The following is a 26,603-nucleotide window of genomic DNA, read 5'->3' on the forward strand; positions in this document are numbered from 1 at the left end:
GAATGGATCGGACCCGGTCGCTCCCCGGCTGCCTGCCCCCTGCGGCCCCCCGGGTGTGGAGCTTCCCCTGAGGCGGCTGAGCCCGGAGCCTCCCCGGCCCGCGGGGCTCTGCCTCAGGCAGCGGCTGGGAGGTTTCCGAGCTGCCCGAAATAATTGCCGTGGAATAAAGCTGGTTCAAAGTAGAAAATCAAACCCGACCCGTCCACAGCCATACACAAACACATCGCTAAATGGACAGTTACACGCACACCGGGTGTTGGACTTGGTTAACTCACCCCCGGCACGCACCTTTGTGCTAATTGCACAACCGCGGATAACTCGCAGGCTGCGTAACAGCAAGCTCTTGTTTAAAAAACATTGCCAGTGAGAGGAACGCTTCTCGAGGCCCTACATTATTATTCAAATTGATGCTGAGGATGATGTAAAGAAGGAAGCGTGTTCAACAGCACTTCACTGATCTTCCCACAGCAACTTGTATCAGCCTCATTATGCTGTTTACACAAACACCGTAAGATGCTGTCCCATCGGTATTGCACTTCTCATCGGAGCTACTACTTTCAGAAAGGAAACCAAAGTTTCAAAGGCCAAAAGGGAAACCTGGTTTCAGTGTATATCACAGCGTTCCTTGCATCACCAAAGTCTGGTGGTTTTGTTTGTGTAATTACAAACCCAGTCTAACCTCTCCAAGCATTTCGTACAGGACATTTATCAACGTATATAATCGATACAATACTTTTATATTGCTATTTTGCTGCCTGTTTGTTTTACAAATAAATACGCTCTTAACATAATGGAAACAGACAGTATCTGGCAAAAACCCACCCTGAAATAAGTTCTAGGAAGGCTCTAGCCAAGGATAGGGGTGATCTGTGCAAAAAGACAGTGCAGCAACCACGGTGTCACTCTTTATAGACTTTAGTTTGTGACCTTTAGTTTTTAATAAACATAGAATATAAATTTCACAGATACTTGAGGAGAGGATGTTGGAAAGAGGGAACAAGTAGAGAATTGTGGCAGCTACAATTCTGAGCCTTCACAGATCAACTGTTCATTGATTTTTACTGTTCTTTTCTCTGGCTCGGCAATAGGTAAGCCAAGAATGTCAGCAGTGAACCTCTTTGCTGTGATTTCCTCTGGAATTTCTTCTTCAGTCAAAGCTGCTGCACCTGGAGAGCAGTAACAACAACACAAAACACACAATAGCAATGTAAAAAGGGCATTCCAGAACAGTAATACTTGTAAGTCGCAGTGAGCGGATGGAATGCTTTTAACGATGTATGGAGTAATCATAAAGTATTGGCTTACTAGCTTAACACTTTATACATTCTTATTGGGGAAAAACTGCCAAATGTGTGAGGCTGAATCACCTTGCAGTACATACAGACCACAGAAGAGCCGAGGGAGCAGACAATTTTTACACTCCATCGGTTTGACATGATTCTAGGATCCTCGGGCACCCAGGGACTGCAGTCAGTGTGCAGTGCTGTGTGGTTCCTGCACAGCAAACAGCTGCTGCCAGCTCACCAGGTGCTGCTCCGGACTGGTGGGGACTGGGACATGAGGTGCACAAAGCATGGTGCTCATCAGTGTTCCCAGTGGCAATGGGCAGGGTGACATGGGTGAAATCAGCTCTCTGAGTCACTGCTCTAGACCGGGGTAGGATGGGACATTAACTGCATACGAACGTGGTTATTATCAAGAGTTCTGTTACTGTGGGCATTGCTGCCTGGGTGAAGTCAACACTGTAATTTGCATAGTGCAGGATTCCTTTTTGCCTGTGGACTTTGGCGTGTAAACCTTCCACTCTGTGTTTCCAATTTTGGTTCCAAGCCAGCAGACAAAGAGCAATGCAATCCTGTCAGGTCTCAGTTACATTTCATTGTTCATTTATTTTCAGAGACACCGATGTAACTGTTGCATGGATGAAGGACAAGCTACGGCTCTCTGACTATTCTTGCAATCCCATCTCAGTGTTTTTGACAGCTCTTGGCCTAACAGGGTAATGGGCTTGCAATTTAAATTACTCTGTTTGGGAAGTGAAGCAATCCTGCCTCTGTGCAGTGCAGAATGTTAATCCCGTACCTGAGGGATCGCACGTGTCCAGGTCAAATCTTCCTCCCGCTGAATGCCTGCCCAGCAGGGCAGCCAGACACTGCGCCAGCTCGTCCTCCGTCATATGCTCTCCTGTATGTGATGAAGTAAAACCAGCCTCTTGGGTTACAGTGTCGTTAGCACAAAAAAACAGAAGACAACTCAAACATGAACAATGAACAAACAAAAAAGAGTAGTTTGGAAGGGGACTTGGCTTCTCTGAGACACAGGTCCCATCACCAATCAAAGCACATGATCCCAACACAAGAAAATGTTGATCCCAAGGAAAACGGTTCCCCTGTCTTGCATGCATTTGGGGCAAAAATGCCTATCAAAGGGAGAAGGTCTGATGCAAACAGCTCTTAAGGCTATGTTGCACTTGCAGGAGCCTGAGCTGCTGTTCCCACTGAATCCCCGGCCCAGGACAGACCACAGACCAGGTAGCCCTGTGCCCAGGGCTGTAGCCATTTCTGCACAGAGGAGGAAGAGGATGGTGCAGGAAAGTTTTATTCTAATATCCTGGGATAAAGCAAACATAGTGCTTGTTCCCAGCTCGTGGCTGGCTTGTACCCTGAAGCATAAGGTTATAGATTTGTTATGAAACTGTTCTATCCTATCTAATTATCTATTTATGGATGTTCACACCATCCATATACATAACTAACCTTTCTCACATTGCTTGAATCCTCATTTTCTACTGATCATCATGGCCAGGAGTTTTACTGGGTGCTGTGCTAAGTAAAACAGCATTTCCCTCTACCTGTTTTAGTGCTTAGCTGCACTAAAAGCTCCCTGTTTTGACAGCAGGAGCAAGACAATAGCAGCATGTAATTTACCACTCTAGCGTTGGCCATAAGTACATTTATACATGCCTTTACAGTGTTTCCTCTGATTCAGCTGAACAAAACCATGCCATCTTTTCAGCTTCAGTCCAAGACTGACCAATTTCATCCCTCCTCTCTTGTCACCCTCTTTTCTTGCTGTTTACAACCTTTCTGGAGACTGTGTGGGAAATGGTAATAAGGGTACAGTGGAGGAAGGATATGATTTGCCAAGACCCATACTCATCGTTTGACAAAAAAGATCCTTCAGACCATCAGAAATTTCTAGAGCAGCAAAAGAAGTGCAGCTGAGACAACAGACGTGATTATTCAGTTTAAAATCCTAAGGCAGGTGGCTCCCCACGCCTGCCCTGGTTACCAAGCTATAGTTCCAGATTAATTTTTTGCTGCAGTGAATACATTCTGAAATTGAAGACAGAACTAGCGAGCATAAAACTAATATTAGAAAAATAACTCACCTCTGCACTGAAGCAGCAACAGTAAGTCTCCTCTGTCAATAACTTTGTCTCCGTTCTCATTGTCATAACCAAGAACCTGAAACGCTCGCCGTATGGCTTTCATTGACAAGCCAAACGCAGGCCGATGATTTATATAAAGTTTGATAAAATCCCCTAAATTGATTTTTGTCACTTGTTCTCCGGTGTCCACATACTCGCTGAATTTTACTTCATTTATCATTTCTTCGATCTACAGATGAAGGCAAGGCGGACTGTCAGACATTTGCTTTTTGGAGAGCATCAGGATGGCTTCTGATGCCCCAAATGGTGCCACAGGTGTCACGGCAGATCCCAGCAGTGCACTAGTGCTCAGCAGCCGAGGATGGACACAGCTACTGTCACAGGCTCATTGTTACGAGAATTTCAGCTAAAAATGGGGGTAGCAGATGCATAATCATTTTGGATTTCCTCTGTTTGCTGGTGTGGTAGCTCTCAGTGGTGCCAATGGAGTTGCTCTAGATTTACACAAGTAGAAGTGAGCTGTTTCTGCTCCAAATTACATTAATGCTAACAGTGTAAATCCTGCAGCACTCTGGAATATCTGTCCCTCTCAGATAAGCGTGTTGCCCAGGAAGCTGCATGTTACTGCTGCGAGAAGGGGAAGAAACCATCCCCAGGGACTGCATGGCGAGGGCTCCCCATGACTTTGCAGCTGTCCCCAGTACCCTTGCTGCAGCTGTGTCTGCACTCTGGGGACAGCGGGCAGGCAACCCGCAGAGCAGTAAGTACACCAGCCCGCTACAAAAATACGTGCACGCAACTCCTGACACAACCAGGCTGCACAAGGGACCTACACACCCCAGCAGGCATCAGCAGTCATCTCCTATTATCCTCCACCCGCCTCAACAGGCGTCTGGCACGGCTCTGTCACGGCACGGGACAAATCTGAAACTTGCTCGTGCCATGCACCGGCCGTGCTGGGTGCCCGTGGTTTTCCTGAGGTCTGGTGCCGTGCATCAGCCCAGCTGGCAGCGTGCCGATGGGTCCAACGGGCAGCTCCTGCTCCCTGCCCTCGTGTCCTCGTGCCCCGAAGGGCAGCCCCTCGCACAGACGCGGGCGGTGAAAAAGCACCGAGAGCAGTCCCCGTGCCGGCACGCACCGTGCGTGCGGCCCCCCAGGGAGGGAAGCTGATGCAAGACCTCCCCGGGGAGGACGCTGCGTTCAGCCTTTGTCCTCGTGTCACAAGTTTTTCCACTGAATGAAGCCCAGGGAAGGGGGAAATCTTCGCCTTATGTTTTCCCTGTAGTGAATGCCGTGCCAGGCGAGAGCAGTCAATTTGACTCAGCTCTGACTGATCTGGGATTAGGTTTTTTATCAGCCCCACTGAACTACAGACAAAAACACCAATTCCCCAAAGCCTCGCTACTCAGCCCAAGCTGTTCTTTCTCCCTCCTGCTTTTCCTTTATTAAAATACTCCGGAGAGAGATGGACTTTCTGCATTTTAATACTGTCCTGCCTGCTTTGAGAAGCAGATTGTAGGTTGCCTGCTTTCCCAGCAGCTTTGCACCTCTTTCCACGCCTGAAACGCTGTTATGATTTTCATTTAGGGGGGGGAGTAACAGTTATTCTTCCGGAGACATTTCTCAGAGGAATACGTTCTCTCTGTCCCCGAGAGGCAAAAATGCAATGAGCCAAGGAGAAGCTCTAACAAAGCACCGGGGAATAACACCGCAGCCTGACACAAGGACAAAGCAGTCCCAGCTTGGAGGAACATTCTAGGGGTGCCAGGGCTCCAAAGCAAGCCTGCTGCGGGCTCCCTGGCAGGGACACGGCCGGGCAGATGGGGTGGCACCGACCTGCAGCACCAGGGGGTCCGGCACAGTCAGCGGAGACGCAGGCAGCCTCCCCCGCGGAAAGCCGAAGGGAGCGCAGCGACGTGCTGCTTCCCTTGGGAGAACCCCTCCTGCGCTGAAGGGCTGTATCTGGTGCTAGGAGGTTGTTATTTAAATCTCCTTGCATCAGGTTCTGTAATTATTATTTTTTTTGGATGCGTTTTAATTGCCCTTTTGCCAGGTTACAAATGAGGTCTGTACACAATGCAATCGGCCTCGTAGAAAAAGCTACAAAGGGAGAAGCAGCAGCACCCTTATTAAATCACTTGTCTTTGCCTGCCGTAAAATTTGAAGCTAAAAAGCTCTTAAGAAATGTTTGATAGGAAGCTCCTCTGCTGCAACCTCAAAGGCAAGCTCAGAGAGAGCTTCTGTAGAGTTTATCAGTTATGAAAGAGCTTTACGTTCCGTGGGAATAAAAGCTGCTGGCTCCATCTAAAACCGTTCTTTCATCAGCCCGAGACAGAACAAGAAAAAGAGGCTCTGTCAGCATCCCAAAAGCACGGAGCTGGGCACTCCCACCCGCACCAGTAGCGCGTGGAGCACGCTTTGGCTGTCTCCTCCCAGACCGGGCTCACCCAGCACCAAGAAGCACAGAAGTTCAGACTCTCCTGGAAGGCACAGGAAGACCAAAGCACAACGTTGCCTGCACACAAGGTACTTTAGCCTATGGACTGTGGAAAGCTGGAGACTTGTGCCTTGGGAGCCAACGGAAGACTCACAGAAACACGGAAGCAGAGGACAGCTGAAGTTGGGACTCTGGAGGTCATCTGGTCCAACCTCCCCCCACAAGCAGGTTGCCCAGGACCATGGCCAATTTGTCCACAACGTCATTCCTCAGCTTTCTCAGTTCATCCTCTGAAACCCAGCTCTCTACAGCCATTGCTGTTTTATAAGTTTGCTGCCAAATTCTGATCACTACAGTACTGATGCAGACGAGGCTAAATACATTTAAGCCAGCAGATATACCCTGAGAGCCATCCAGCATGGCAAAGGTCTGAATCTGGCGCTCAGGCTGCTCAGTAAACGCAATCATTCTTGCTCTTTTTTTTTTTTTTAATAATAATAAAAACATCTGACAAACCTCTTCCTCTGATGGATAAAATCCCATTGCTCTCATTACAGAAGGAATTTCCTCCAAGGGAATATGCGTTGACACCTGTCTGGTCTCCAGCGCGTCGATGCCTTGGCTGCGCAGCTGCACATAGTAGAAATAGTCTTCCAGCTCCTGCGAGGGATTCAAACGAGACACTGTAAAGTTCAGCCACCAACAGGCGAGGGAGATAAGGCTTCTTTTAAGGTTCACTAACAGGCGTATCAATGAGACCGCTGTTAAAGGCGATCTGGACAAAAAAACTAAAGAAATGTCAGGCCTGTATAAATGAATCTTAAACTCCAACCAGATGTTGCTGCGCAGCGGTCACGGTGAGCACAATTACCCTGAAGAATTCGCCTTCTCGGCCGCCCTCCAGCAGGCTGTAGAACGGGACCAGGTCCTCCCCACCCAGGGACGCTGCAGCCTCCAAGGCACTGGCATGGGCAGAGAAAAGAAGGTGCAGGAAGGGTTCGTGCAGGGGGAGATTCCTCATTTCCCTTTCTAGCCATTGTTCAGAGACACTTTCGATAAATAAATAAAATCCCCCGGCCTCAGAATGCAGGAAGGAGAAGCACTGCCTTGAACCGTGTGCGATTTTATCATCGGCCTGCACTTCTACAGCATGTTTCATACCCAGGTTTTACATACAATAGCACAGTGTGGGAATTAATTATTCCTGAATGGCCCTCTTGTTTGGGGGAACGAGCGCGGGGCTGGGAGCCAGCAGCTTTTCCATGGACTCGAGCTGGGTGTCTGGCATTTAGCTTTCCTGCTTCCTTATAGAGACATTGAGGGAGACGAATTAGCTAGATCAGCATTTTGAACGTGCGGAGCGCCGGGACTCGGTGTGTGCAAGAAACCACACAAAGCCAGCTCCCCGTCCCTCACTCCAACACGTTCCTCCCCGACAGCTCGGCGCAATCCCTTACGCTGCGAGTGCAAGCAGCAGTGCCACAGGTGCAGCCCATGTTAAACGGACACAGCACCTCTCCGTTCCCATTCCCAGGCAGCTTTAGCAAGAAGAATCTCCTCGGTTTGTGCAGATGAAGAAGGAAAGGGAGCCTGGCAGCACCATCTCGCCACAGCGTTGCCACACAACACCCCGTGCCCGCAGCAGGGCTGCAGCTTCGATGCACACCTCCGTTGCACTGCTTCCACATGGTTTTTGCAAGCTCGGTACTTTTTTTTTTTCATAATTAAGTTATTTGGGTATTAAACACAGTGGAGATGCACAAGATGCCAGGAGCAGCAATAAAATGATAATTAGCTCATCAAGAGCTCCGCTCCAAAAACAAATTACACAGAAATTCAATGTTGCCTGGACTCTGGCCAACCATTATAAAGAAGGATCATTTATATTCTATTGCCTTCCTTAAAATGTCGCTTATTCTGACCCCCGACTGCTTAAGCCACACAAAGTGGAAAAGAAAATAAATAAGCCCATTGCTTTCCCACCCAGGTTTCATTGTTCTGGCGCACGGAGGTGAGCGAGCTAAGCACCCTCCTGGCTCTGTGCTGTGCAGGCAGTACCTGCAGGAGCTGTTTACACAGGACCACTGCATGCTTAGCCACAAAATCTGCCTCCTAGGAAGACGAAGGGTGTTTCGTAGGGGCAGCACACCCCAAAAATAAGAGGCCACACTGCTCTCCCAGCTGCTGCTCCCTTCCGATGTATGCACATTCACCGTGTGCTTGCAGTGAGCCCTCTGCCAGTGCCCACGTTGCAGCAAGCTTCAGTCCTTGGCGTGCCGAGCAATGGTATCCAGATCCTGTCTCATGGGACCTCCGGGAGCACACATCCCTTGGGTCAGGAGCCCGCCTGGCAGGCCATGAAGGGCCACACACCCTGGCAAGGGCAGAGGAAACCTGGCAGAGAAGCTCGCTGCTGGCACGCTGGGCCAGAGCCCGGGATGCCTCAGGAGCAAAGCAGCCTTGGCTCCTTCAGCCGTCCCGTTTATTGCAGCCCATTTGCTCGTGTAAGCAGAGCTTTATGGGATTACGGTGGCTTGTCCTAAATCCAGCCTTCAAATGCAGTGGGGATTTCCTCGCAAATGCTGGCCTATCCCATTTGGAGAACAGACTTTTTTGTATCAGCTGTGGCCCCATACACTCCTCCTGATCCCCTAACCAGATAATCCCTATCCCAGCGGTCAGACTCTCACAAGGACCAGAAATCCCTCAATTTCTTGGCATTCGGATGCTATTTCCCAGGCAGAAGAGACGATGCAAAGAGAGGGAAAAGAAATAGCTGGGAGACCTGACTTTAGCTGCCCCGGACACCAACAGAGACCTTCCAGGACAAAAGCCCCATTCTCAGTATAAACGCTGGGAAACATTTGCTTCAGCTGTGCTGGCCAAGCAGCTGTGGAAAGCCACAACAAGACTCCCTTCTCCTTCCCGCACTACTCACTTCAGGTTCACCTCCCATTTCAGAACAGTGCGGTCGTTCCCCCCTGCCGTAAAGACGTAGCGCCCGTCGTAGGAGCAGGCCAGGTCCGAGACGCCGTCTGGGTGGCAAATGAAAGCTGAGGACTTGTGGGGGTTGCCATCCACAGGCAAAATCTGCAGGCCAACCTGTCAGGGGAGAGGAGGAGGTGAGGGCTGGGACTGTGCTGTAGTTCACTTCTCCTGGCCCTATGAGGGAAGGTTCCCTTGACCCCCATGTCTAAGCCAGCAGTGCTCCAAAATATGCCCTGCAAGAGGCTCCGTACCTTGTCCTTTGTAACGTAGGCCAGATAGCATTTCTGGGGGTCTGTAGTGCTCCTTGTTGGGAGGATTTGTATCTTCTCCAGCGGGGATCCATAGGTTGGTCCCAGAAGGGTCTTCCTAAAAGCAGACAACATTGTCACCCACTCTAGGGCTCACAGAAACATTTTCTCCCTCTGAAAGACTGTGGTGCATGAGGATGGGTGGATAAGGGGAGCACGCAGGATAGCACCGGATCCCTGTCCAGAAGGAACCACACTGGGCTAAGAGAGGAATTTAGTGCTCAGGGATCAGTCCCTGTGCTGGTCCGGTGGGCTCCTATCTCCTTAGCTGATGCCCAGCCGATGCGTCTCAAGGTGGGGAGAGGGCAGGTGGGAGCTCAAGGTGGGGGCTCAGGTGGGAGCAGGGCAGAGGAGAACAGAGACTCAGGATGGGGCTCCCAGGCAGAAGGTGAGGGGGCTTGGGACTGAATCTCCCCCCAACCTGCACATTTTGGTCGTCGTGTTGTAGAGCTTCATTTTGTAGCAGCTGTTGGCCGTGAGGATGAAGGACTCGGTGCCGAACTGGGGGTACCAGGCCAAGCACAGGGGCACGGCAACCTGCTCTACCCGGTCCCTGTGCGAGATCACCAGCTGGTCCTTGCTGCTGCTGCTCAGGTCATATTCCACCTGGAGGGAAGACAAGGAAGCACGGCGATCTGCCAGCATCCTGGACGTGGCAGATTAACCGGATCTAGCGGCTGTTGCAGCAGCCAGGACGAGCAGCCGTCAGAGCAGAGGCTCATCCCCAAACCCTGGGCAGATCTGCCCCAAGGCCAGGCTGACAAACAGCCGGTGGGGAGAGACACAGAGCTGCAGAACCATGGGCTGAGTCTCCCTCTCTTGTCCAGACAGGACTTCAACCACGACGCCCTGCTGCCCTTCGGGCTCTCGCATCAACATACCAGCTGCCGGTCCTCCCCGAGGCTCAGGAGCCGGGGCTCATTGCTGTCCAGCTGGACCCCAAACAGGATGCTCTGGATGGGTTTGTAGTGGGAGTGGAGCCCTGCCAGGTGTTCCCAGCATCTCTGCCCGTTTTGCAGGACTCTTTTGTAAACAGTCACCGCGTATTTCTCATCCTGGAACGAGAGCATGAAGGTCAACACGCCACAGTCCCCTGGGCACGTCCCCTGGCTAGCAGTGGGCAGCCACATGTGTCCCCTCAGGGCTTATGCCAGCCCTGCCAGCTCTGCAGCCCCCCAGAGGGTGAGGGTCATTGCGCTGAGGAAGCACTGGGGCAGACAGCTCCATACGAGGCATCTGGATAGGACCGAGCAGACTTACAGCGGTTGCGAGGTACTCGGAGTCGTGGGAGAAGCTGATGTGAGTCACGGCGCCCCGCGAGAACCTGAAGGCTTCACAGCAGGACTGAAGAGAAATGGCATCAAGGATGTACACACTTCCATCAGTGAAACCAGCAGCCAGAAAGCAACCTGCAAAGTCCACCAGAAAACAATCCCACCACAACCCCTCTTTTGGGAAGCTCCGTGCTTGGCACATGGGGAGATCAGGAGACCAGGATACCTTCGGGGTCGTAGGACAAGCACTGGATGCCGGCCTCAGTGAATATCCTGCTAACGAGGTACTTGGGCTGCTGGTAGTCCCACACTTTGAGCAGCCCGCAGTGACTGCCCACAGCAAGCAGTGCCTGCCGGGGGTGACAGGCGATGGCAGTCGTTGCCTTCTTGGCCTCTTCCATGACTTTTTCAAAGTTTGTCCCGTCTGTTGCAACATGGAGCACTGTTGCATCAGAGGTTGAAAGGATAAAGTTCCTGTTTAGTGAGAGAAACAAAATTTGATGAATCAGACTAGCTGGCTCGTGTCCCTCTGAGCGATATTACACAGTCTTTTTTTGTCAACTTAGCAGGACGATCGCTTATGTTTTGTGATACACAGTATGCAGACACTTATTGACCTAGAAGGCAGGTGGCACCCTGTGTCTGCACCCTGGGGAATCTCCACAGGACGGCACTGGAACCAGTTCCCTTTTCTACTCGGGTAGGCAAGTCAGAAGACAGACGCCATCTGGGTTGCTTTTGCCGTTTGCAAGTCACTGGTGTGTGAGATGGACAAACGAGCAATTGAGGGTTCTCTGAATAGTCCTTTCACTTGTCCCCACACCACCACTGTCAGTGGCTGCAAGTTGGCCGTGCTGCTGCAGACAGGGCAGAGGACAGCTCGAGACCCAGCGTGCAGACAGAGCGGCCGCCTGTTCGTCGGCTCAGCCATGCCAGCTGCAGCACCACAAGGACGGTCCCACTGCCTAAATGGTGACGGGTAAAGAAGGCGGCTGAGTAATCGGTCAAACAGGCCTGAGGACTGAGAGGCTGGGCCCCACAGGAGGGTCAGGAGAGGACTGTGTAGGGCTGAGGCAGAGGAGCCCGGCCCTGCTGCACACACGTGGCTGCAGCCAACATTTCTAGCTGGCCCATGGCCACCGCTGGTTTCTGCTCCTCTGAACTGGCCTCCAGAGGATGCTGGGCCTCCTGCAGAGGCAGCCAGGCGACAGCAGTCCTTCAGCTTCCCCTTTGGTTTTCTGCCTTTGGTGCTCCCCGGAGCTGCCAGGAAGAGGTGCAAGGTGACATGGAACAACTTGGGAAAACACGACGCTTCCTGGGGCACTGCTCCAAGTTAGAGAGGCCCCTGTTCCATGTGGCTCTTTGGAAAACACATTCGTTGATGGACAGACGCTGCCAGGAGAGTCTCAGCAGGAGCAGTGGCCATATGGTTTGAAGCCCCAGAACAGCATCATCAGTCCCACAGACTTCCTACAGCCCCTCGGGCATCGCCACATCCCCGCTGGGGCTGCCCCAAGGCCCTGAGCTGCACTGTGCAGCCCAGCACTGCACCACCTGGATTATCTCGCCCAGCGGTGGTAAAATCTGACTGGAAATAGCCACCAGGGAGGGATTTAAGGGGGGAGGATTAAGGGGCTCAGCAGGAGCTGTGGGCTTGGCATTAGCCCTGCCTGGCGTGCCGGCTACGTGACAGAGGAGCTGTGCAGCTCTGTGCCCAGCTGGATGTCCCCATGCTGGCATAAACCAACAATTCTCCAGCCTGTACTGAGGCATCACACCCGGCTCGTGATCTGAGACGTGCTGGGGCCACCAGTTTGTGACGGGCACTGGGAAGTGCCCACAGGGCAGATGCAGAAAGCTGGGTTTATGGGGGGAGGCTCACCCGATGGTGAAGGGCTGGCTGCCGGCGCTGGAGCAGGCTGAGGCGGCATCAGGAGGCTCAGAAGGGGGTTTGGAGAAGGAGATGGAGCAAATGGGCCCCACGCCGCTGTGGCTGTAGCAGGCCAGGAGCTGCAGCCGCCCGTTGTAGAATTTCACCCGGCCTTTCACATCCCCTGTCACTATACAGCTGGAGGGAAGGGAAAGCTCTGCATTAGGACTCGAGAGGCACTGAGAGCAGGTCTGGCCTGCCCTCTGCTCCACCGGTGCAACCCATGGGGCTGGGACACAGGGTGGCTGTGGGGACACGCAGTGCCTGTCCCTGAGCTGTGCGGGCTGAGGCCCGTGGAAAGCGTCTGAGCAGCGTGCTGATGGAGAACAGCCAAGTATTTACTGGGTAGAAACAAATCTCTTCCCTTCTGCTTTTTCTCTGCACAAGTGCGTGAGAAGAGCCCCTCACAGACCAGGGCAGCAGCTGAAGGGCTCTGCTGTGACCCTGCGGTGTCCCCAGCGCTGTCCCCAGGGCTGCTCGGATGCTGCCTGCTCCCTCTGCCGGCAGAGGCCCGGAGGCTGAGCGAGACGTGGCTGTGTCCTCCATGACCATGACACGTCCAAGTGCAAAACTGCAGCACTGTCAGTAGCTCACCACTGTTATCTCTGCCATTTCTGGGCCGAGGTGCCCAAGCACTGTACCCACAGCTATGAACAGTGCCAGCTCCTTACCTCTCCAGCACCATCAGCACCGTGATGCTGCTCCTCTGCATCGGCACCAGCTTGGTGGCCTTCGTGCTGTGTGGCTGGACCTGCGCCTCCTCGGACAGGGAGAGGGCACGGGCTGTGTCCCACAGCACCAGCTTCCCGGCTGAGGTGCCCGTCAGAGCCTGCGTGTTGTTAAAGTGGAAAGCCGACTGGCTGAAGTGTCCCACCACGCTGTTGAAGGTCTGCAGAGAGAGCGGCAGGGCCACAAGTTAGTCCTGCGCTCTCCTCTTTGGTCCTTGCCTGCCCTGAGCTGGGACTACTGCAGGCAGCTCTCCTTGCAGGAGCGAGCCTCAGGAGATGATGCTTGTCCCTGCTTGTCCCCCCCCAAGAGACCGAGGGGGACAGGCTGGGGACATGGCCACTGGTTTTGCAGAGGGACAGGATGAAGGTGCCACCAGCAGGAAGGCGAACAGGGGATATGCAGCCTTCCCCACACGCTCACCTGCTTGGTTAAAGGCGGAGTGCTGTACTGCAGGCTGGCATCACTCTGTGGGGAGAGCAGAATGTGAGTCCCTGTGAGGACAGCCACCCCATAACATCACCCTGCAGCAGCTGTGTGTCCCCTCCCCACCCTCAGCTGGGGACCAGAGCTGGGCTTGGGGGCCAAGAAGGCTCCAAGACCCCTCAGAGCATGCAAAACCACCTTCCCCTCCGCCTGCTCCTCTCCCAGAAGCTGATGACCATCACAAGGCACACAAACACACATGGGAAACATGGGTGGGACCGGCCTGGTGCAGGTACCTGGCCCCACGCCACCTCCATGCCCCCTGGTAGCACGTTGGGTGCTAGGAGGAGGACTCCCCACGGTCCTACTCACCCACAGGTAAAATATCACCTGGGTTTTGCTGTTGCTGACAAACTCATGGGGATTTTGGGGGTTAAAAACAACAAAATCCTGAAATTAAAAGGTGAGAGCTGCATTAATGTCAAGCCCAGTGATGTTCCTTGCTTTATTCTTTCATGCAAAACTTCTGCATTTATCCAGGCACACCAAACAGAGCGCAGTGGCCCTAGGTCCACGCAGCACTCACCTGGAGCCCAAATTCAGGCCTCAGCTCTGTGCTGCACACAGGGCTCTCGGTGGGAGACGTCCACCTCCAGACACAAACTTTCTGTCACAAGGGGGGAAACCAGGAGACGTTTGTGGCTTCCTGAGAGCTCCAGGCAGGCCCCATCCTCCAGCTTCAGAGGATGGGGGGATATAAAAGACTGGAGCAGGATAAACATAGCATAACCTGACAGCTCAATTTCAGTAAGCACTGCTAGGAATTGCTTCAGTGAAAGCACATCGGGAGCTTTTATCCCATATTCAGACCTGCTTCTCAGCTCTACCATGTTCAGTTTAATGAAATCCAGCAAAACCCACGCAGACCCACTCTCTGCCCCCCCACCCACGAGAAGAGCCTCCCAGGTACCCACAAAGCCCCAAAGGGGGCAATGTTTTCCTCACCTGTGCCCTGCCAGCACTGATGGTCACCAGATACCTCGCATCCCTGGAGATGGCAACAGCGGCGACCCCGCCACCGGGGTGGCTGTCAAAGATGGTGCGCACAGGTATCCTGTGGAGAAAAACCTAAATTTGGGGAGGGGAGGGAGTCTGCAGGCAGGGTGCTGGTGTGGGATTTGGAGCAGCTGGAGCTGGTGCTGAGCATCCTCCCCAGGCCTTCCTCCCAAGCAAAGGACTCGCCCCCACGGTCCCTCCATGTCCCACGGACACGTGGGGTTTGCACGGAGGAGGCTCCCGGCAGCTCACCCCGAGAAGGTGTCCCACACGATGACCAGAGGGTCTGGGCCTCCGTCAGCAGTGGCAACCCAGCGCCGGTCCTCGCTCACACACAGGCAAGAGATGGTGTTCGCGTGGCCCTGGTTGGGGAAAGAGAGAAGCACCGGGATGCTCCAAGCCAGGAACTTGTTTCAAGCATTCATCAGCTGCTTGGCTGTGGGATCTCCTCATCCTCTCTCCCAGGGGTCCTCTGCTTTCCTCCCTCTGTCCCCACAGGGGTTACAGGTGTCCCCAAAGCAGCCGGTGTGCCCGCAGCACCCAGGCAGCTGCTCCGGCCATGTGCAGGCACCAGGATGAGGGAGAAGGGAAGGTGCTCGGGATAAAGGGAGAGGAAGGAGCTGTGTACCAGACCTGCAGGTGGTACTGCTGGCCCCCGAGGATGTCGTGGATCACGGCTGTATGGGAGCAGACGTACAGCAGCACCCGGTCCTCCCCGCCCGCCAGGCTGTGCACGGCCAGGCTGCTGTTGTAGCCCAACGCCCAGGACAGGCTCTGTGGGAAGAGCAGCTCCTGGCTCTTAGCAATGGGAACAAAACAAGGGGGAAGAAAAAAAAAAATCCCCCAAAAAGCTCCTGGGGGGACAGGACAGAGCTGGGCAGGAGAGCTGGGCAGGTCACCACAGTGGCAGGTAGCACGAGGTGGCACCACGGATGCTCTCCTGCCCTCTCATACTCACGAGGGGGTGACAGCTGCTCTGCTTGTCCCCCTGGAAGAGCAGACCCGGCCGGGCCACCCACAGCAGGCTGGCAGAGCCATCGTGCCGGTCGCCCTCCCAGCTCCTCTGCTGCTGCTCCTGCTTTCCGTGACCCCCATGAGGGCTGGAGATGGCCCCTGTGGGGTCAGGCTGTGCTGGGGTGGGTTTGGGGGGTCCCTCTGAGCTTGGTGTCCCAGTGGCGGTGTCTTCTAGGGCAGTCTTCAATGTGGCTGCGTCCTGCCACCCGTCCCAGGTGCTGAACAGGGTTCTTGGGACCCCTGTCCCCAGAGGAGACTGTGGGGGACCTGACAGTGCATCCCCCGGTGCTCCTTCCTCCTCCTGGGCAGCAGCCACAGGGCCCTTGGAAAGGGAGAGAGGTTTGGGTCCGTGGCAGGAGCCCTTGGGAGGCTTCCTCCATGCCACTTCATCTCCTTTTGGGGCTCCAAATCAGCTTTTGCCTTTCCCCCAGGGCCCCCAGCTTTTCCCGTGTCTCCCACGCAAGGCACAGGCCCGGTTGGATGCTGCAGCCCCGTTGGGTGAGATAAGGTTTCGTTCAGCCCAGGGATGAGGCTGGGGTCACGTAACTCGCCGGCAGCTCAGGTGCTCAGCAAATATTGATGGCTGGGCAGAGCCTCTGGGAGCAGGCTCCAGCCCCACAGAGCTTGTTTAATAACAAAAGTGGGGAAAGGGGGAGCTGAACAGAAACTCCTGCTCACCTCAGCTCTCCAATTTGCTGCTTTAAGTCATCAGCAGCTGCTGGTAGGGACATTTTGGGTCCCACGGGCAGGACTGCATCAAGTGGGTGCTCCCCCTGAGTGCTGGAAATGCTGCAGCACAGGGGCCCCGCTCTGCCTCCCCAGGGGATGTTGGGGATAAATTATGACCAGGAGAAACCCCCCTGGTACTGGGGATGGGGTCTCTGTGTCCAGCTGCGGTGCTGCCCTCACCTGCTGGGGTGGCGTGGCTGCTTCCTGACGTGTCCGTCCATCCTGGGACATCCCCTTGGAGGTAGCATCACTCGAGTCCATCCTCAGCTTCGGCCTCCTTCCAAGAAGCCTTCAAAGAGCTTTCAGTCTGAAGCCCCAGCTGGAAACCTCAGCAGGCAGGCTGGACATGGGCACTAAGGCTGAGCAGGCAGCCTCTGAGTCCACGGCTCGGCTCTAGGTGGGCACCAGCTACAGAAAAAAACCCTTTAGGTCCAAGTCTAATACTGCAAGGACCAGGTTGCAGGCCAGGAATGCTCTACAATATTTTAGAGCTCCTCTAAACTACACAGCCTCCCAGGTGCGGCCGCACAGCGAGCTGGAGTTGGGCACAGCGGGTCCCAGAGCCCCCTTTCAGCCCCCGTAATGCCCCCACCAAGCACGAGCAACCCTAGCACAGCCCAGCCTGGATTGGGCTCCCTCTCTGCCTGCCTGCCCCGCCATGCACAGAGATTTGCTCTCAGATGGGATTTTGCCACCGTCCCAGCACATAACAGCGCTTCTTGTGCTCGGCAGCTGGCTCAGCTCCAGCCTCACCTCCGGGTTTGAGCCAGCACCAAAGCCCCGGGCACACCGAGAGCTTTTATAGGAGCACCCCAGCACAACCCCTTCCCCCAGCACCCCATAGTCACGGCCACAGCCCCACAGGGCTGCCCCAGGCCCCAAGGGACCCCCACCAGCCCAGACCCTGCTCACCGTCACCCCACTGCTGCCTCTGTTTGCAGCCGCCCGCTGTTCCCTGGGCAACGGCTGCAACGGCAGCAGCCAGAGACAGCCCAGAAAGTGCTGGGAGAGGTGGCTCATCCCCTCCTTGTCCCTTCCATGTCCTCTCTTTGTCCCCTTTTCGTCCCCACCAGCTGCCACAGAGAGGTGATGCCGACCCCCTGCCCGCAGCACGACCCCCCTGGTGCTCAGCCCCTCGCCCACAACTTGCTTACAAAGCACCAGCATTCGCCTGGGCTTTGGCTCTGGAAGGCCGGGGGATCCTGCTTTTAGGACCGTGCAGATCTGCATTTAACCTACCCAAAATGGCCCACAACAACTGTCTGAAAATAACAACTTCTGCACAAACAGAGAGATGCATCACTCAGTTTTATTGTTCTGGGAGAGTATTTTTAAGTTCAACTGGAGAAAAGATTACAAACAAAAACAATCACCCCAAAATCCCCTTGAAGAGTTCATACACCCTAAAACCAACCAGAGCAAATAATAATAATAAAAAAATCAAGTTAGGAGTACTTTTAGAGTCATAACTGAACAAAATACTAAAAAGTAAGACAAAGTAGAATTATAACCCCCTATTCCTTAATTAACTTAAAAATAATTAGGCATTCCAAAAATTCTTTCATCATATTTGGTAACTTCCAACAGCTGTTGTGATCTATTACTAGAGAGACAAGAAAGTGCCCCAGGACTTCTTAGTATATTTTAAGAAGATGTTCACTGAGGAATTTTAAGAGAAGGAAAAAGAGAAGGAATGCTCTGTTATCACCAAACAAGAGCATTTTATGCTCTTCAGAATCGGTATCGAGGGAAGCTTGGGTTTCTCTCTAGCCTCCCTCCAAAGCGATACAAGAAATAAGAGATGAGAGGCCACATCCTGCAACTCTACAAGCTGCTCCTCATAAATCAGCACAATTCTGAACTGTGGTAAGGCTTCGCTCCATCCTTTTCATACTCTGCCAGTCTGGCACCTAGATCACAGCCTCCAAAACACTATTTCAGCAAAAATGAAGATAACACGGGAATTTTTCAAACCAGGCCAGAGTCCAAAAAGCAGGCACAAGCTTCATCTTTATTGTTTCCTAAGCAGTGATCATCTTTGTGATCATCTTTGCAAGGGAATGATGTTGCAGCTGAAAAAGAAGAGCGTAGAAGGAAACGTTAAAGGCTCAGTTCTGAAAGAAGCTCGGAAGAACTGACACGGTTTAAATCAGGTCCACCACATCCCTCCTCCATTTGCTCCCCCTATCAGAGGAATTAGCCACTGAGATCTTCTGCCCTGCAGCTCACATTTCATACAACTCGCCTCCCTACCAACAAAACACATCAGGGCAGGCAGCAACACACACGCAGTGAAGCACAGAGCTGGCCCTGCTGCAGGAAAGTTGCTCTGAGCTGGCTGAATGCCTCATCCACTCCGGTTAAATGAAATAAAAGCCTACCCCAGGAGGCCCTTCCCAGCCCAGCGCTTCGGAGTCAGCCCCAGGTGCACTTTCTTGCCATTGCGGATGACAGTCACACTCAGTGGTCTCTGGAAGGGGGGAAAAAATGGAAAGAAAGAAAGAGTTTACAGCTTCCCATCACCAGGTCAAACCTTTTCTGTGTTCTTCTGCTGAAGCACCAGAAGAACGTTACAACTACTTCAGCAGTTCTCATTCCCACCCCTTCAACTAGATTTGAAAGGAGGGAGCGTTTGGTGGACAGAAAGCTCCATGAGATCTCTCAGTTCCACTAAAAACCATCTGAAGGCTGCGATAGCTTCTCTTGCCAGTCCAGAGGGCCGTGCGGGTGGCACAGCAGCACAGCAAACTGCTGCAGGCAGTGCCCTGGGGTGGAGCAGGCAAGGTGAGGCTCACAGCAAAGAGCACACGCCTCATTGCTCTGCTGTCCAGGCAGGAATAAGCTCAGTGCTGTGAGGAAACAGGGCTACAACAGTGCAGACTGAATCCAACACAGAGATCTGACTTCCACAAACAAGCTACAGGTAGCCAACAGAGACAGGCAAGAGAACCGTTTCAGCAGAAACAAGCTCACCCCTTCGCTGTGCTGCACCACCGTGGCGATGTTCTGCAGGTTCTGGAAGTTGTGCACGTTGACGGAGCCAAACTCCACGATCTCATCATCAACCTGAAGCCCCTGGACAGAGAGAAGGAAGCTGAACATCTGCGTTCTCTGAAGAGAGGTAATGCCATTAGGGCATGGAGCTACATCACACCACCTCCATGTTGTTAGAAACAAATAAATACCCATTCCTGTGCCCTGTTTTATGGGAGGAGAAACACTGATTCTAGAATGATCGCTGAGGCCTTGTGTGGTGCTATGGCACAGCTGAGACAACAATTCTGGTTCAGCACAGTGACAAGTCGCTCCACGGGACACCCCGGTGACACTGCCACACAGCTCCCCCCACAGGAGCTTTCAGGATGAACTATGATGGTTAAGAAGGTGATTGAGCATTTGGTAAACACTTAGCATAAAAAAATGGGGGGTGGGATAATAAAAATTGGTGTCCCATGGGTTATTCCTGCTTGTTGATGAGCACAAGGAGCAACCCACCTGCTCTGTTTCCCCTCGAGGTCTGAGCAAAGCCCTCCCCGTGGCTGTCAGACCCATGGACTCACCGAGACGCTCGCCGGTGACTCCGGTGTCACCGCGTTCACTCTGGCAAAAGCCTGGGGCTGGGCCAGGCCCTGGCCCTGGCTCTGGCTCTGGCTCAGCGCCTCCGCCAGCGCCTCCGCCTGGTCCTTGGCCTGCTTCTCCTTCTCGCGGGCGTGCAGCTGGTGCAGGGCCTCCTCCACCTGCTTCATCAGCGCCTTGTGGTCGTTCTGCAGGCCTGTGGGCGACACCGGGAGCATGGAGCGAGGCCCATGGGAGCGCTGTTCCTCAACACCTTCACCCCAAAACCGGGATCGGGCACAAGATGATGACAGCGGGGACACCCCGGGGCACCACCCACCCCACCCAGCCCTGAGAGCCACACACAGGGCACACGAAGGGGCAATGAAGGGGGTTTGGGGGGACCCGGGGGCACCTGGAAATCCCTTTTAAACCTCAATTCCCGTTAAACGCCCAGCACGAGCCCACCCCAGCGGGGCAGGGGGGGGCTATGGGGGACTATAGGGGACCAGGGGGGCTGACCCCACTCACAGGCGATGTTGTGCCGGGCCGCCCGCACCCGGTACACGTCGATATCAGCCCGGGGGAAGCCCTCGGCGTCCACCAGCGGCTCGTCGGGTCCCACGCCGCTCTGCGGGGGGACAGCGGGCGCTCAGGGGGGGGACACGGGGCTGTGGCAGCGAGCCCCAAGTCCCCCCCAAATCTCCCCCGGTACCCCCGGTCTCCCCCCGCCCTGCTCACGTCCCGCAGCAGCTCGTAGCACGCCCGGATCCTGGCCTCCAGCTCGTCCTTCTGCCGCACCAGCTGCAGCACCGCGCCCGCCGTCACCGCGCTGCCGGCCCCGGGCTGCGCCATGGCTGGGACGGGCCCCGGGACGCGGTGCGCAACGGGAGGGGCGGGGCCACGCGGGGAGCTCCGGCTTCGTGGGCGGGGCCACGGGGGTGGGCGTGGTCACAGAGTGGGTGGGGCTATGGGAGGGCGGGGTTAGCGCAGGGGGCGGGGTTTAGGGGCTGGTGGCGGGAAAGTGGGCGGGGCCTGAGAAAGGGGCGGGGCCAGGGCTGCGCGCCCGCGGGAAGGAGGCGGAGGGGACAGCGCCATGGGGTGACAGCGGGGTGGCACTGATGGGGTGGCACTGATGGGGGGTGGCAGCACAGTGACAGTGCCGTGGGGTGCCACGGCAGCAGCATTGCCACAGGGTGGTGCAGCGATGGCAGTGCCATGGGGGTGACACCGCGATGGCAGCTCCATTTGGTGACACAGCAGTGGCAGCGCCATAGGATGGCACGGTGGTGGCACCTCCATGTGGTGACACCGCGATGGCAGCACCATGGGGTGACACCGCAGTGATATCTACATGCAGTGACACAGCGATGGCAGTGCCACAGTGTCCCAGCAGTGGCAGTGCTTTGGGGTGACACAGCGGTGCCGCTGCCTTGGGGTGGTGCGGTGGTGGCCATGCCATAGGTGACACCACGATGCCATCGCTGTGAGGTGACCACCACCCACCACCACTGCTCCAGACCCACGCTGCTGCCACCAGCCACCGTGTCCCCGCTCCTGCCAGCCCTGCAGCACCGCCATCACCGTGGCTGAAGAAGCCACCGAGTGTCCCCTGCCCCTGCACCATGCGCGCACCCACGTCACCCTGGCTTGGCTGCAGCAGGGAGGTCACCAGGCGCAGGAGGGGACCCGTGGGACCCATGGGGCCAGCACCAGGATGGGGCAGTGTCCGGGGTGGAGCCAAGGAGGAGCCATCCCTTGCCCCGCTATATCAGGCCCGCGCACGGCATCGCGCCCTCTTCGCCGCTGTCACATCACCGGGTCGCAGCAATGGTGAGGGTCGGGACCGGACGCCAAATCACATGGTTTTGGGGGAATTTCGCCGCTTTTTCCCCCCTGCTCGATGCTGGGCTTGGGAGGGAAGGTGCTGGGGGAGCTGCTCCTCAGCTGTGCCCGCTAACCTGCCCCTCTCCGGTTCTCTTTCCAGACGACTTACACGGACAAGGGAGAAAAGGTAGGTGCTGGGCTGTGGCACTCTGGGGGGGAGCACCAACCGTGGGCCCCCCTTGTGCTCACTCCAGCCGCCACCTGTGTGGGCTGCAGAGGACGGCTCCGGCTGCTTGGCACGCTCGGTTCTGTCTTGGTGCGGTGGGATGCGATGGGCACTGGCAGCCAAACCCAACACCTCGGCACAGTCCCCCCTTTCCTGCCCCATTTCGCTCCCAGTGCTGTGCCTGGCGGGGATGACACAGAGCAAAGGGGCTCGCTGCGCTCTGCCCTGCTTGAGTAAATCGTTAACATAGAGGTTAACGAGGGCACCTGGCAGCAGCTGCAGGGCCACAGGGGTTGTCCGCACGTGGGCTCCCTGGCATCTCCACATACTCTTTTCCCAGCTCTCCCCTCCTGTTCCTCCCTGCCTTCCCTTGCCCCAGCCTGCCTGCCTTGCACTGGTGCTTCACAAGTCCATGCTACCAGGAACTAACTGCATTTGTAGGCACTGTGTTTGTAGGAATCGTGTTTGTAGGAATTGCATTTGCAGGAACTGCACCTGCAGGATCCGTACCCGCAGTGCCGCAGCCGCTGCCCTCCCAGCCGGGGCGAGGAGCAGCCCCATGGCACGGCGAGGGTAACCGGGCAGCCAGGACAAACTTTTCCCCTTCCCTTTAGCCCCTGCGAGGCCGCTTCATCCACTTCCACTCCATCACCTTCTGGGTGGGGAATGCCAAGCAGGTAGGAGGCTGCGGCCGGTCGCGCGTGTGGGCAGGGGCGGTGGCGGTGCCGTGCTGGGGACAACGCAGCCGCTGTGGCCATTGGCTGCTGGGGGGGCGGCTGGTGGCCCCTGGCGCTGTCCCTGTGCCCGGCCCTGGCTCGAGGCCACGGCCTTGGGGCCCTTGCGCAAGGCGAGGGGCGGTGGCTGGGGGTGTGTGCGGGACAGGCCCCCAACGTGCAGATGAAAAGCGAAATCGTTGCAGCCCCGCTGTGCACCCCTCTGCCCCCCTGCCCGGCCCCAGCACTGGAGGGCTCTCCAGACAGCGCTCGCTGTGGAGTTTTGGGGTTCTTTGTGCCGCTTTCTTGTCCCTGCTTGCTCCTCCTGGGCTGCTCAAGGAGCGTGCCTGCAGGCGAGGGGCTCGTTTCGGCAGGCAAGGGCAGAGCAGAGCGGTGACAGATTCAGCCCCGTGCTGCTGGAAGCAGCAAACACCCCGCGTGCACACACACACGCGCGTGCACACATGGCCCTTGCACGCACCGTGGTTTACCCGTGCCTCCATGGCAGGCTGCCTCGTATTACTGCAACAAGATGGGCTTCGAGGAGCTGGCGTACCGGGGGCTGGAGACGGGCAGCCGGGAGGTGGTGTCGCACGTCATCAAGCAGGACAAGGTACGGTGACAAAGCCCCGATGGCGGTGCCACCGCCAAGGTGCCCCGCGGTGACGGGGAGATGCTGGATGCGCGCTGATGCTGCCCAAAGGCATTTGCAACATTAAACTCTGAGCCCTTCGTCCTCTTCCTCTCCAGATCGTGTTCGTTCTCTCGTCTGCGCTCAACCCGGGGAATGAGGGTAGGTTTTGGGGGACCGGAGGGGCCGGGTGGCGTGCAGCATCCCCGCTCACGCCCACCGGCTGCTGGCAGAGATGGGCGAGCACCTGGTGAAGCACGGGGACGGGGTGAAGGACGTGGCCTTCGAAGTGGAGGACTGCGACTTCATTGTGCAGGTAGGCAGCGCCCGCAGGATGCAGTGGGGGCCCTGAAACGGTGAGTTTTGGAGGGGGAAAGAAGCGGCAACGAGCAGGGGTGGAGGGTCCTGGGGCCGCTCTGGGCACTGCGGCAGGACAGGCGCTCTCCCCCTGCCCAGAAAGCCAAGGAGCGTGGAGCCGTGGTGGTGAAGGAGCCCTGGGTGGAGGAGGACAAGTTTGGGAAGGTGAAGTTTGCTGTCATCCAGACGGTGAGTGCCGGGGGGTGCTGGGGGGTGGTGGTGCTCAGCCCCCCATCCGCAGCGGGGTCTGCACACCAAGAGGTGCAGGGTGGGCACGGAGCCGCTTCCCTCCCCGCTGCAGTACGGCGACACCACCCACACCTTGATAGAGAAGCTCAACTACAAGGGGCTCTTCCTGCCCGGGTACCACGCGCCCCTCTTCAAGGACCCCCTGCTGCCCAGGCTGTGAGTTGTGCGGCGTCCCAGACTCCTTGCAGCCCCCAGGCCCCCCCCAGCTCCGCTGAGCGCTGCCCTCGTCCCCCTCCCCGCAGGCCGAGCGCCAAACTGAGCTTTGTGGACCATGTGGTGGGGAACCAGCCCGACCTCCAGATGGTCCCAGTGGCTGACTGGTAAGAGCGGGGAGGGCTGGGAGGAGGTGGCACCGCTCTGTAGCCTCACTGATGCTTGCTGCTGAGGGCAATTAACCCAGAGCAGAGGTTCGTTAGTGCGGGGATGGAGCAAGGGGCTTCCACGTGCCCCCTGTGGCCCGGCAGGTACCAGAAGAACCTCCTCTTCCACCGCTTCTGGTCGGTGGACGACAAGCAGCTGCACACCGAGTTCAGCGCCCTGCGCTCCATCGTGGTCACCAACTACGAGGAGACCATTAAGATGCCCATCAACGAGCCGGCGTTCGGCAAGAAGAAATCCCAGATTCAGGTGAGCACGGTTTGATGGGTCACCAGCAGGGCTTTGGTGAAGAAAAGGGACAGGACCAACGGGGCAGTGGCTCGCTGGTCGTGTGCCATAGCCACAGCACCACCAGCACAGTGAGATTTTCCCCACAGGAATACATTGACTACTACGGAGGGGCCGGAGTCCAGCACATCGCACTCAACACCTCCGACATCATCTCGGCGGTGAGTGCCACCATGGCAGCTCTGCCCCGTGCCACCACAGCGCATGGTCTGCCTGTCCCTGGCTCCTCTCCAGGCCAGAGGGCCTCTGGAGGCATTGGGGGCATCCTTGCATGGTGGCCAACCCTGCACTGCTTGGAGAGGGCACCTGGGATCCAAAGGGAGAGGGTGGGACAGGGCCCATGCTCCGTTTGGGGCCAAATCCACAGGAAAACGTCAACTTTCCCCCCACCACCACCTGTCCCCGTGCACCCGCCCCACGCTCAGCTCTCCCCCGCCCTGCAGATCACCAACCTGAAGCAGCGCGGCATGCAGTTCATGGACGTGCCGTCCAGCTACTACCAGCTGCTGCGGGAGAGGCTGAAGGCTGCCAAAATCAAAGTGAAGGAGAACATCGACAAGCTGGAGGTGGGTCGGGTCACAGCTGGGCCGGCTCCCCACGGTGTCTGGCAGGGCCGAGGGGCCGCGTGGAGGCAGCTCCGTGCCCCTCGGTGGGTCTCGGGGTTATCTTCCTATTGCCTTTCTCCAGGAGCTGAAAATCCTGGTGGACTTCGATGAGAAAGGCTACCTGCTCCAGATCTTCACCAAACCAGTTCAAGACAGGCCCACGGTCTTTCTGGAGGTCATCCAGCGGCACAACCACCAGGTAGGCTGCAGGATTGCACTGCGAAAAGCAATAAAGTTGGCCTGGGGGCCTCAGCGGGGCCTTGTGCCACCACACAGCCAGCTCTGGTGGTGCTGGGGCCTCGTGGAGCCCAACACCACGTCCAGGTGACGCTGTCCTCCCTGCAGGGCTTTGGTGCTGGGAACTTCAAGTCTCTGTTTGAAGCGATAGAAATCGACCAGGACGCGCGAGGCAACCTGACGGTCCTGAGCCCCAACGGGGAGAGCGAGTGCATGTAGCGGCAGAGCACGCCCAGCCTCTGTCACCAGCCCCTAACGAGCTGATTCCCTAACGAGCTGATTCATAAACCAAACGGGGACCGGGCCGATGCTTCGGTAAATAGCCCGGGGAAGTCGCTGCCAAGCTGGCGACGTGCAAGGACTGATCCTGACCCAGCCCAGGGGTGCCCTTGGAAGAGGGGATGTGGAAAGTGGTGACCACGAACCAGCCTAACCTCATCTGAGCCCCCCAATTCCTGACACAGGGCATGTGCCCGACGCATGCAGCTCTGGAGGAAGACCCAGGAAACAACTGGAGCGCTTAAACCCCGTCTACTTGAAGTTTTCCATTAATTTTATCTATGCGGGAAGCTGAGAGAGGAAAGCATTCAGGGGTTTGCCTCTCTACGTGTCTCTTTTTAATTATTATTACTTGTAGGTTCAATCTTGAAATTGAATTTCCTGAGAGTAAACATGATTTTGGGGTAGCTGCAGCATTCTGGAATGAGATGATTGAATGTACACGTTTCAGCCTTCCTGCCCGTTCCCCAGTCTTGCTCCAGTACCCATAAGCTCCCAAATTAACGGAGGGTTGGGGTTTTCCAGTGCTTCAAGAAGCGATCGCTGCCTTTGTGGTGATTGCCAGGCTCAGTCCTGGCTGCAGGTGAAGACTCCCCTCGGGGCGTCACCCTGGGCACCGTCACAGTCCTTGGCAAGGGGGCTTTCCCCACTGACAATAAAATCCATTTCTGTCACAGTGTGAGTGCCTGGTAAGTCCGTGCTGCCAGGGCTGCAGGCTCCGTGCCCGCCGTGGCTGTGGGGCATCAGGGAGGAGCTGAGGCTCCAGATTCAGCGATGGCTTCGGTGCCATGCAGGAACCGGTGCCCCAAGGCAGGGCCAAGCGGCCAACACCACCCAAACCCAACCAGCCTTGCTAATAAAGTACCTGCAGATCCCAAGTCCCACACAGATAAGGAAAAGAGGTGCAAACAACCTCGAATGCTCCCTGAGGACCTGCAGACCTCAGGATGCACCAGCCGAAGATCACCACGGGCTCGTG

General features: G+C 56.0%; 3 protein-coding genes across 5 annotated transcripts; 1 reads left to right on the forward strand and 2 right to left on the reverse strand.

Moving 5' to 3' along the window:
- Positions 1 to 899: 899 nt before the first annotated feature.
- Positions 900 to 17,083, reverse strand: CFAP251 (cilia and flagella associated protein 251). Of its 3 annotated transcripts, XM_072024655.1 has the most exons (21): positions 16,460 to 17,081; positions 15,495 to 15,872; positions 15,170 to 15,310; positions 14,789 to 14,898; positions 14,486 to 14,594; positions 14,067 to 14,147; positions 13,853 to 13,930; positions 13,478 to 13,522; positions 13,000 to 13,217; positions 12,281 to 12,466; positions 10,625 to 10,872; positions 10,385 to 10,533; positions 10,006 to 10,179; positions 9,546 to 9,730; positions 9,068 to 9,182; positions 8,767 to 8,930; positions 6,700 to 6,790; positions 6,345 to 6,488; positions 3,392 to 3,620; positions 2,083 to 2,184; positions 900 to 1,166 (listed from the first exon to the last, which is right to left on the reverse strand). In XM_072024655.1, the coding sequence occupies exons 1-21, from the start codon at positions 16,538 to 16,540 to the stop codon at positions 1,018 to 1,020; spliced, it is 3,177 nt and encodes a 1,058-aa protein (XP_071880756.1). In that variant the 5' UTR covers positions 16,541 to 17,081; the 3' UTR covers positions 900 to 1,017. The 3 variants fall into 3 exon arrangements, with proteins under 3 accessions (XP_071880756.1, XP_071880757.1, XP_071880758.1); XM_072024656.1 differs by lacking the exon at positions 13,853 to 13,930; XM_072024657.1 differs by lacking the exons at positions 900 to 1,166; positions 2,083 to 2,184; positions 6,700 to 6,790 and having other exon boundaries at positions 3,391 to 3,620; positions 16,460 to 17,083.
- A 487-nt stretch (positions 17,084 to 17,570) lies between these two features.
- PSMD9 (proteasome 26S subunit, non-ATPase 9) lies at positions 17,571 to 20,768 on the reverse strand. The gene is made up of 6 exons (XM_027469822.3): positions 20,576 to 20,768; positions 20,366 to 20,465; positions 19,840 to 20,051; positions 19,253 to 19,354; positions 18,661 to 18,749; positions 17,571 to 18,351 (listed from the first exon to the last, which is right to left on the reverse strand). Exons 1-6 carry the CDS (start codon positions 20,687 to 20,689, stop codon positions 18,324 to 18,326), a joined length of 645 nt encoding a protein of 214 aa, XP_027325623.1. The 5' UTR covers positions 20,690 to 20,768; the 3' UTR covers positions 17,571 to 18,323.
- Positions 20,769 to 21,598: 830 nt separating this feature from the next.
- HPD (4-hydroxyphenylpyruvate dioxygenase) lies at positions 21,599 to 26,300 on the forward strand. Its single transcript, XM_027469662.3, has 14 exons — positions 21,599 to 21,667; positions 21,822 to 21,848; positions 22,502 to 22,564; positions 23,109 to 23,213; positions 23,351 to 23,393; positions 23,465 to 23,547; positions 23,688 to 23,777; positions 23,890 to 23,993; positions 24,080 to 24,157; positions 24,302 to 24,464; positions 24,593 to 24,664; positions 24,947 to 25,069; positions 25,191 to 25,307; positions 25,454 to 26,300. The coding sequence occupies exons 1-14, from the start codon at positions 21,665 to 21,667 to the stop codon at positions 25,562 to 25,564; spliced, it is 1,182 nt and encodes a 393-aa protein (XP_027325463.2). The 5' UTR covers positions 21,599 to 21,664; the 3' UTR covers positions 25,565 to 26,300.
- The last annotated feature ends 303 nt before the right edge of the window (positions 26,301 to 26,603 follow it).

Source organism: Anas platyrhynchos, chromosome 16 (genome assembly GCF_047663525.1).
Source record: "Anas platyrhynchos isolate ZD024472 breed Pekin duck chromosome 16, IASCAAS_PekinDuck_T2T, whole genome shotgun sequence".
NCBI classification, from domain to species: domain Eukaryota; kingdom Metazoa; phylum Chordata; class Aves; order Anseriformes; family Anatidae; genus Anas; species Anas platyrhynchos.

Bases quoted from the DNA above. Each gene is read 5' to 3' on its own strand.
- PSMD9 (XM_027469822.3), bottom strand. From the start codon at position 20,689: ATGGCGCAGCCCGGGGCCGGCAGCGCGGTGACGGCGGGCGCGGTGCTG. The intron at 20,466-20,575 runs GTGAGCAGGGCG...GTCCCCCCGCAG, and splicing joins GCTACGAGCTGCTGCGGGAC to AGCGGCGTGGGACCCGACGA. The intron at 20,052-20,365 runs GTGAGTGGGGTC...TGTCGCCCACAG, and splicing joins GGCCCGGCACAACATCGCCT to GCCTGCAGAACGACCACAAG.
- HPD (XM_027469662.3), top strand. The intron at 23,394-23,464 runs GTAGGTTTTGGG...GGCTGCTGGCAG, and splicing joins GCTCAACCCGGGGAATGAGG to AGATGGGCGAGCACCTGGTG. The intron at 24,158-24,301 runs GTAAGAGCGGGG...GTGGCCCGGCAG, and splicing joins ATGGTCCCAGTGGCTGACTG to GTACCAGAAGAACCTCCTCT.
- CFAP251 (XM_072024655.1), bottom strand. From the start codon at position 16,540: ATGGACTCGAGTGATGCTACCTCCAAGGGGATGTCCCAGGATGGACGG. The intron at 13,523-13,852 runs GTGAGTAGGACC...CTCTCCCCACAG, and splicing joins AGGTGATATTTTACCTGTGG to AGTGATGCCAGCCTGCAGTA. The intron at 12,467-12,999 runs GTAAGGAGCTGG...CCTTCCCTCCAG, and splicing joins GTGCTGATGGTGCTGGAGAG to CTGTATAGTGACAGGGGATG.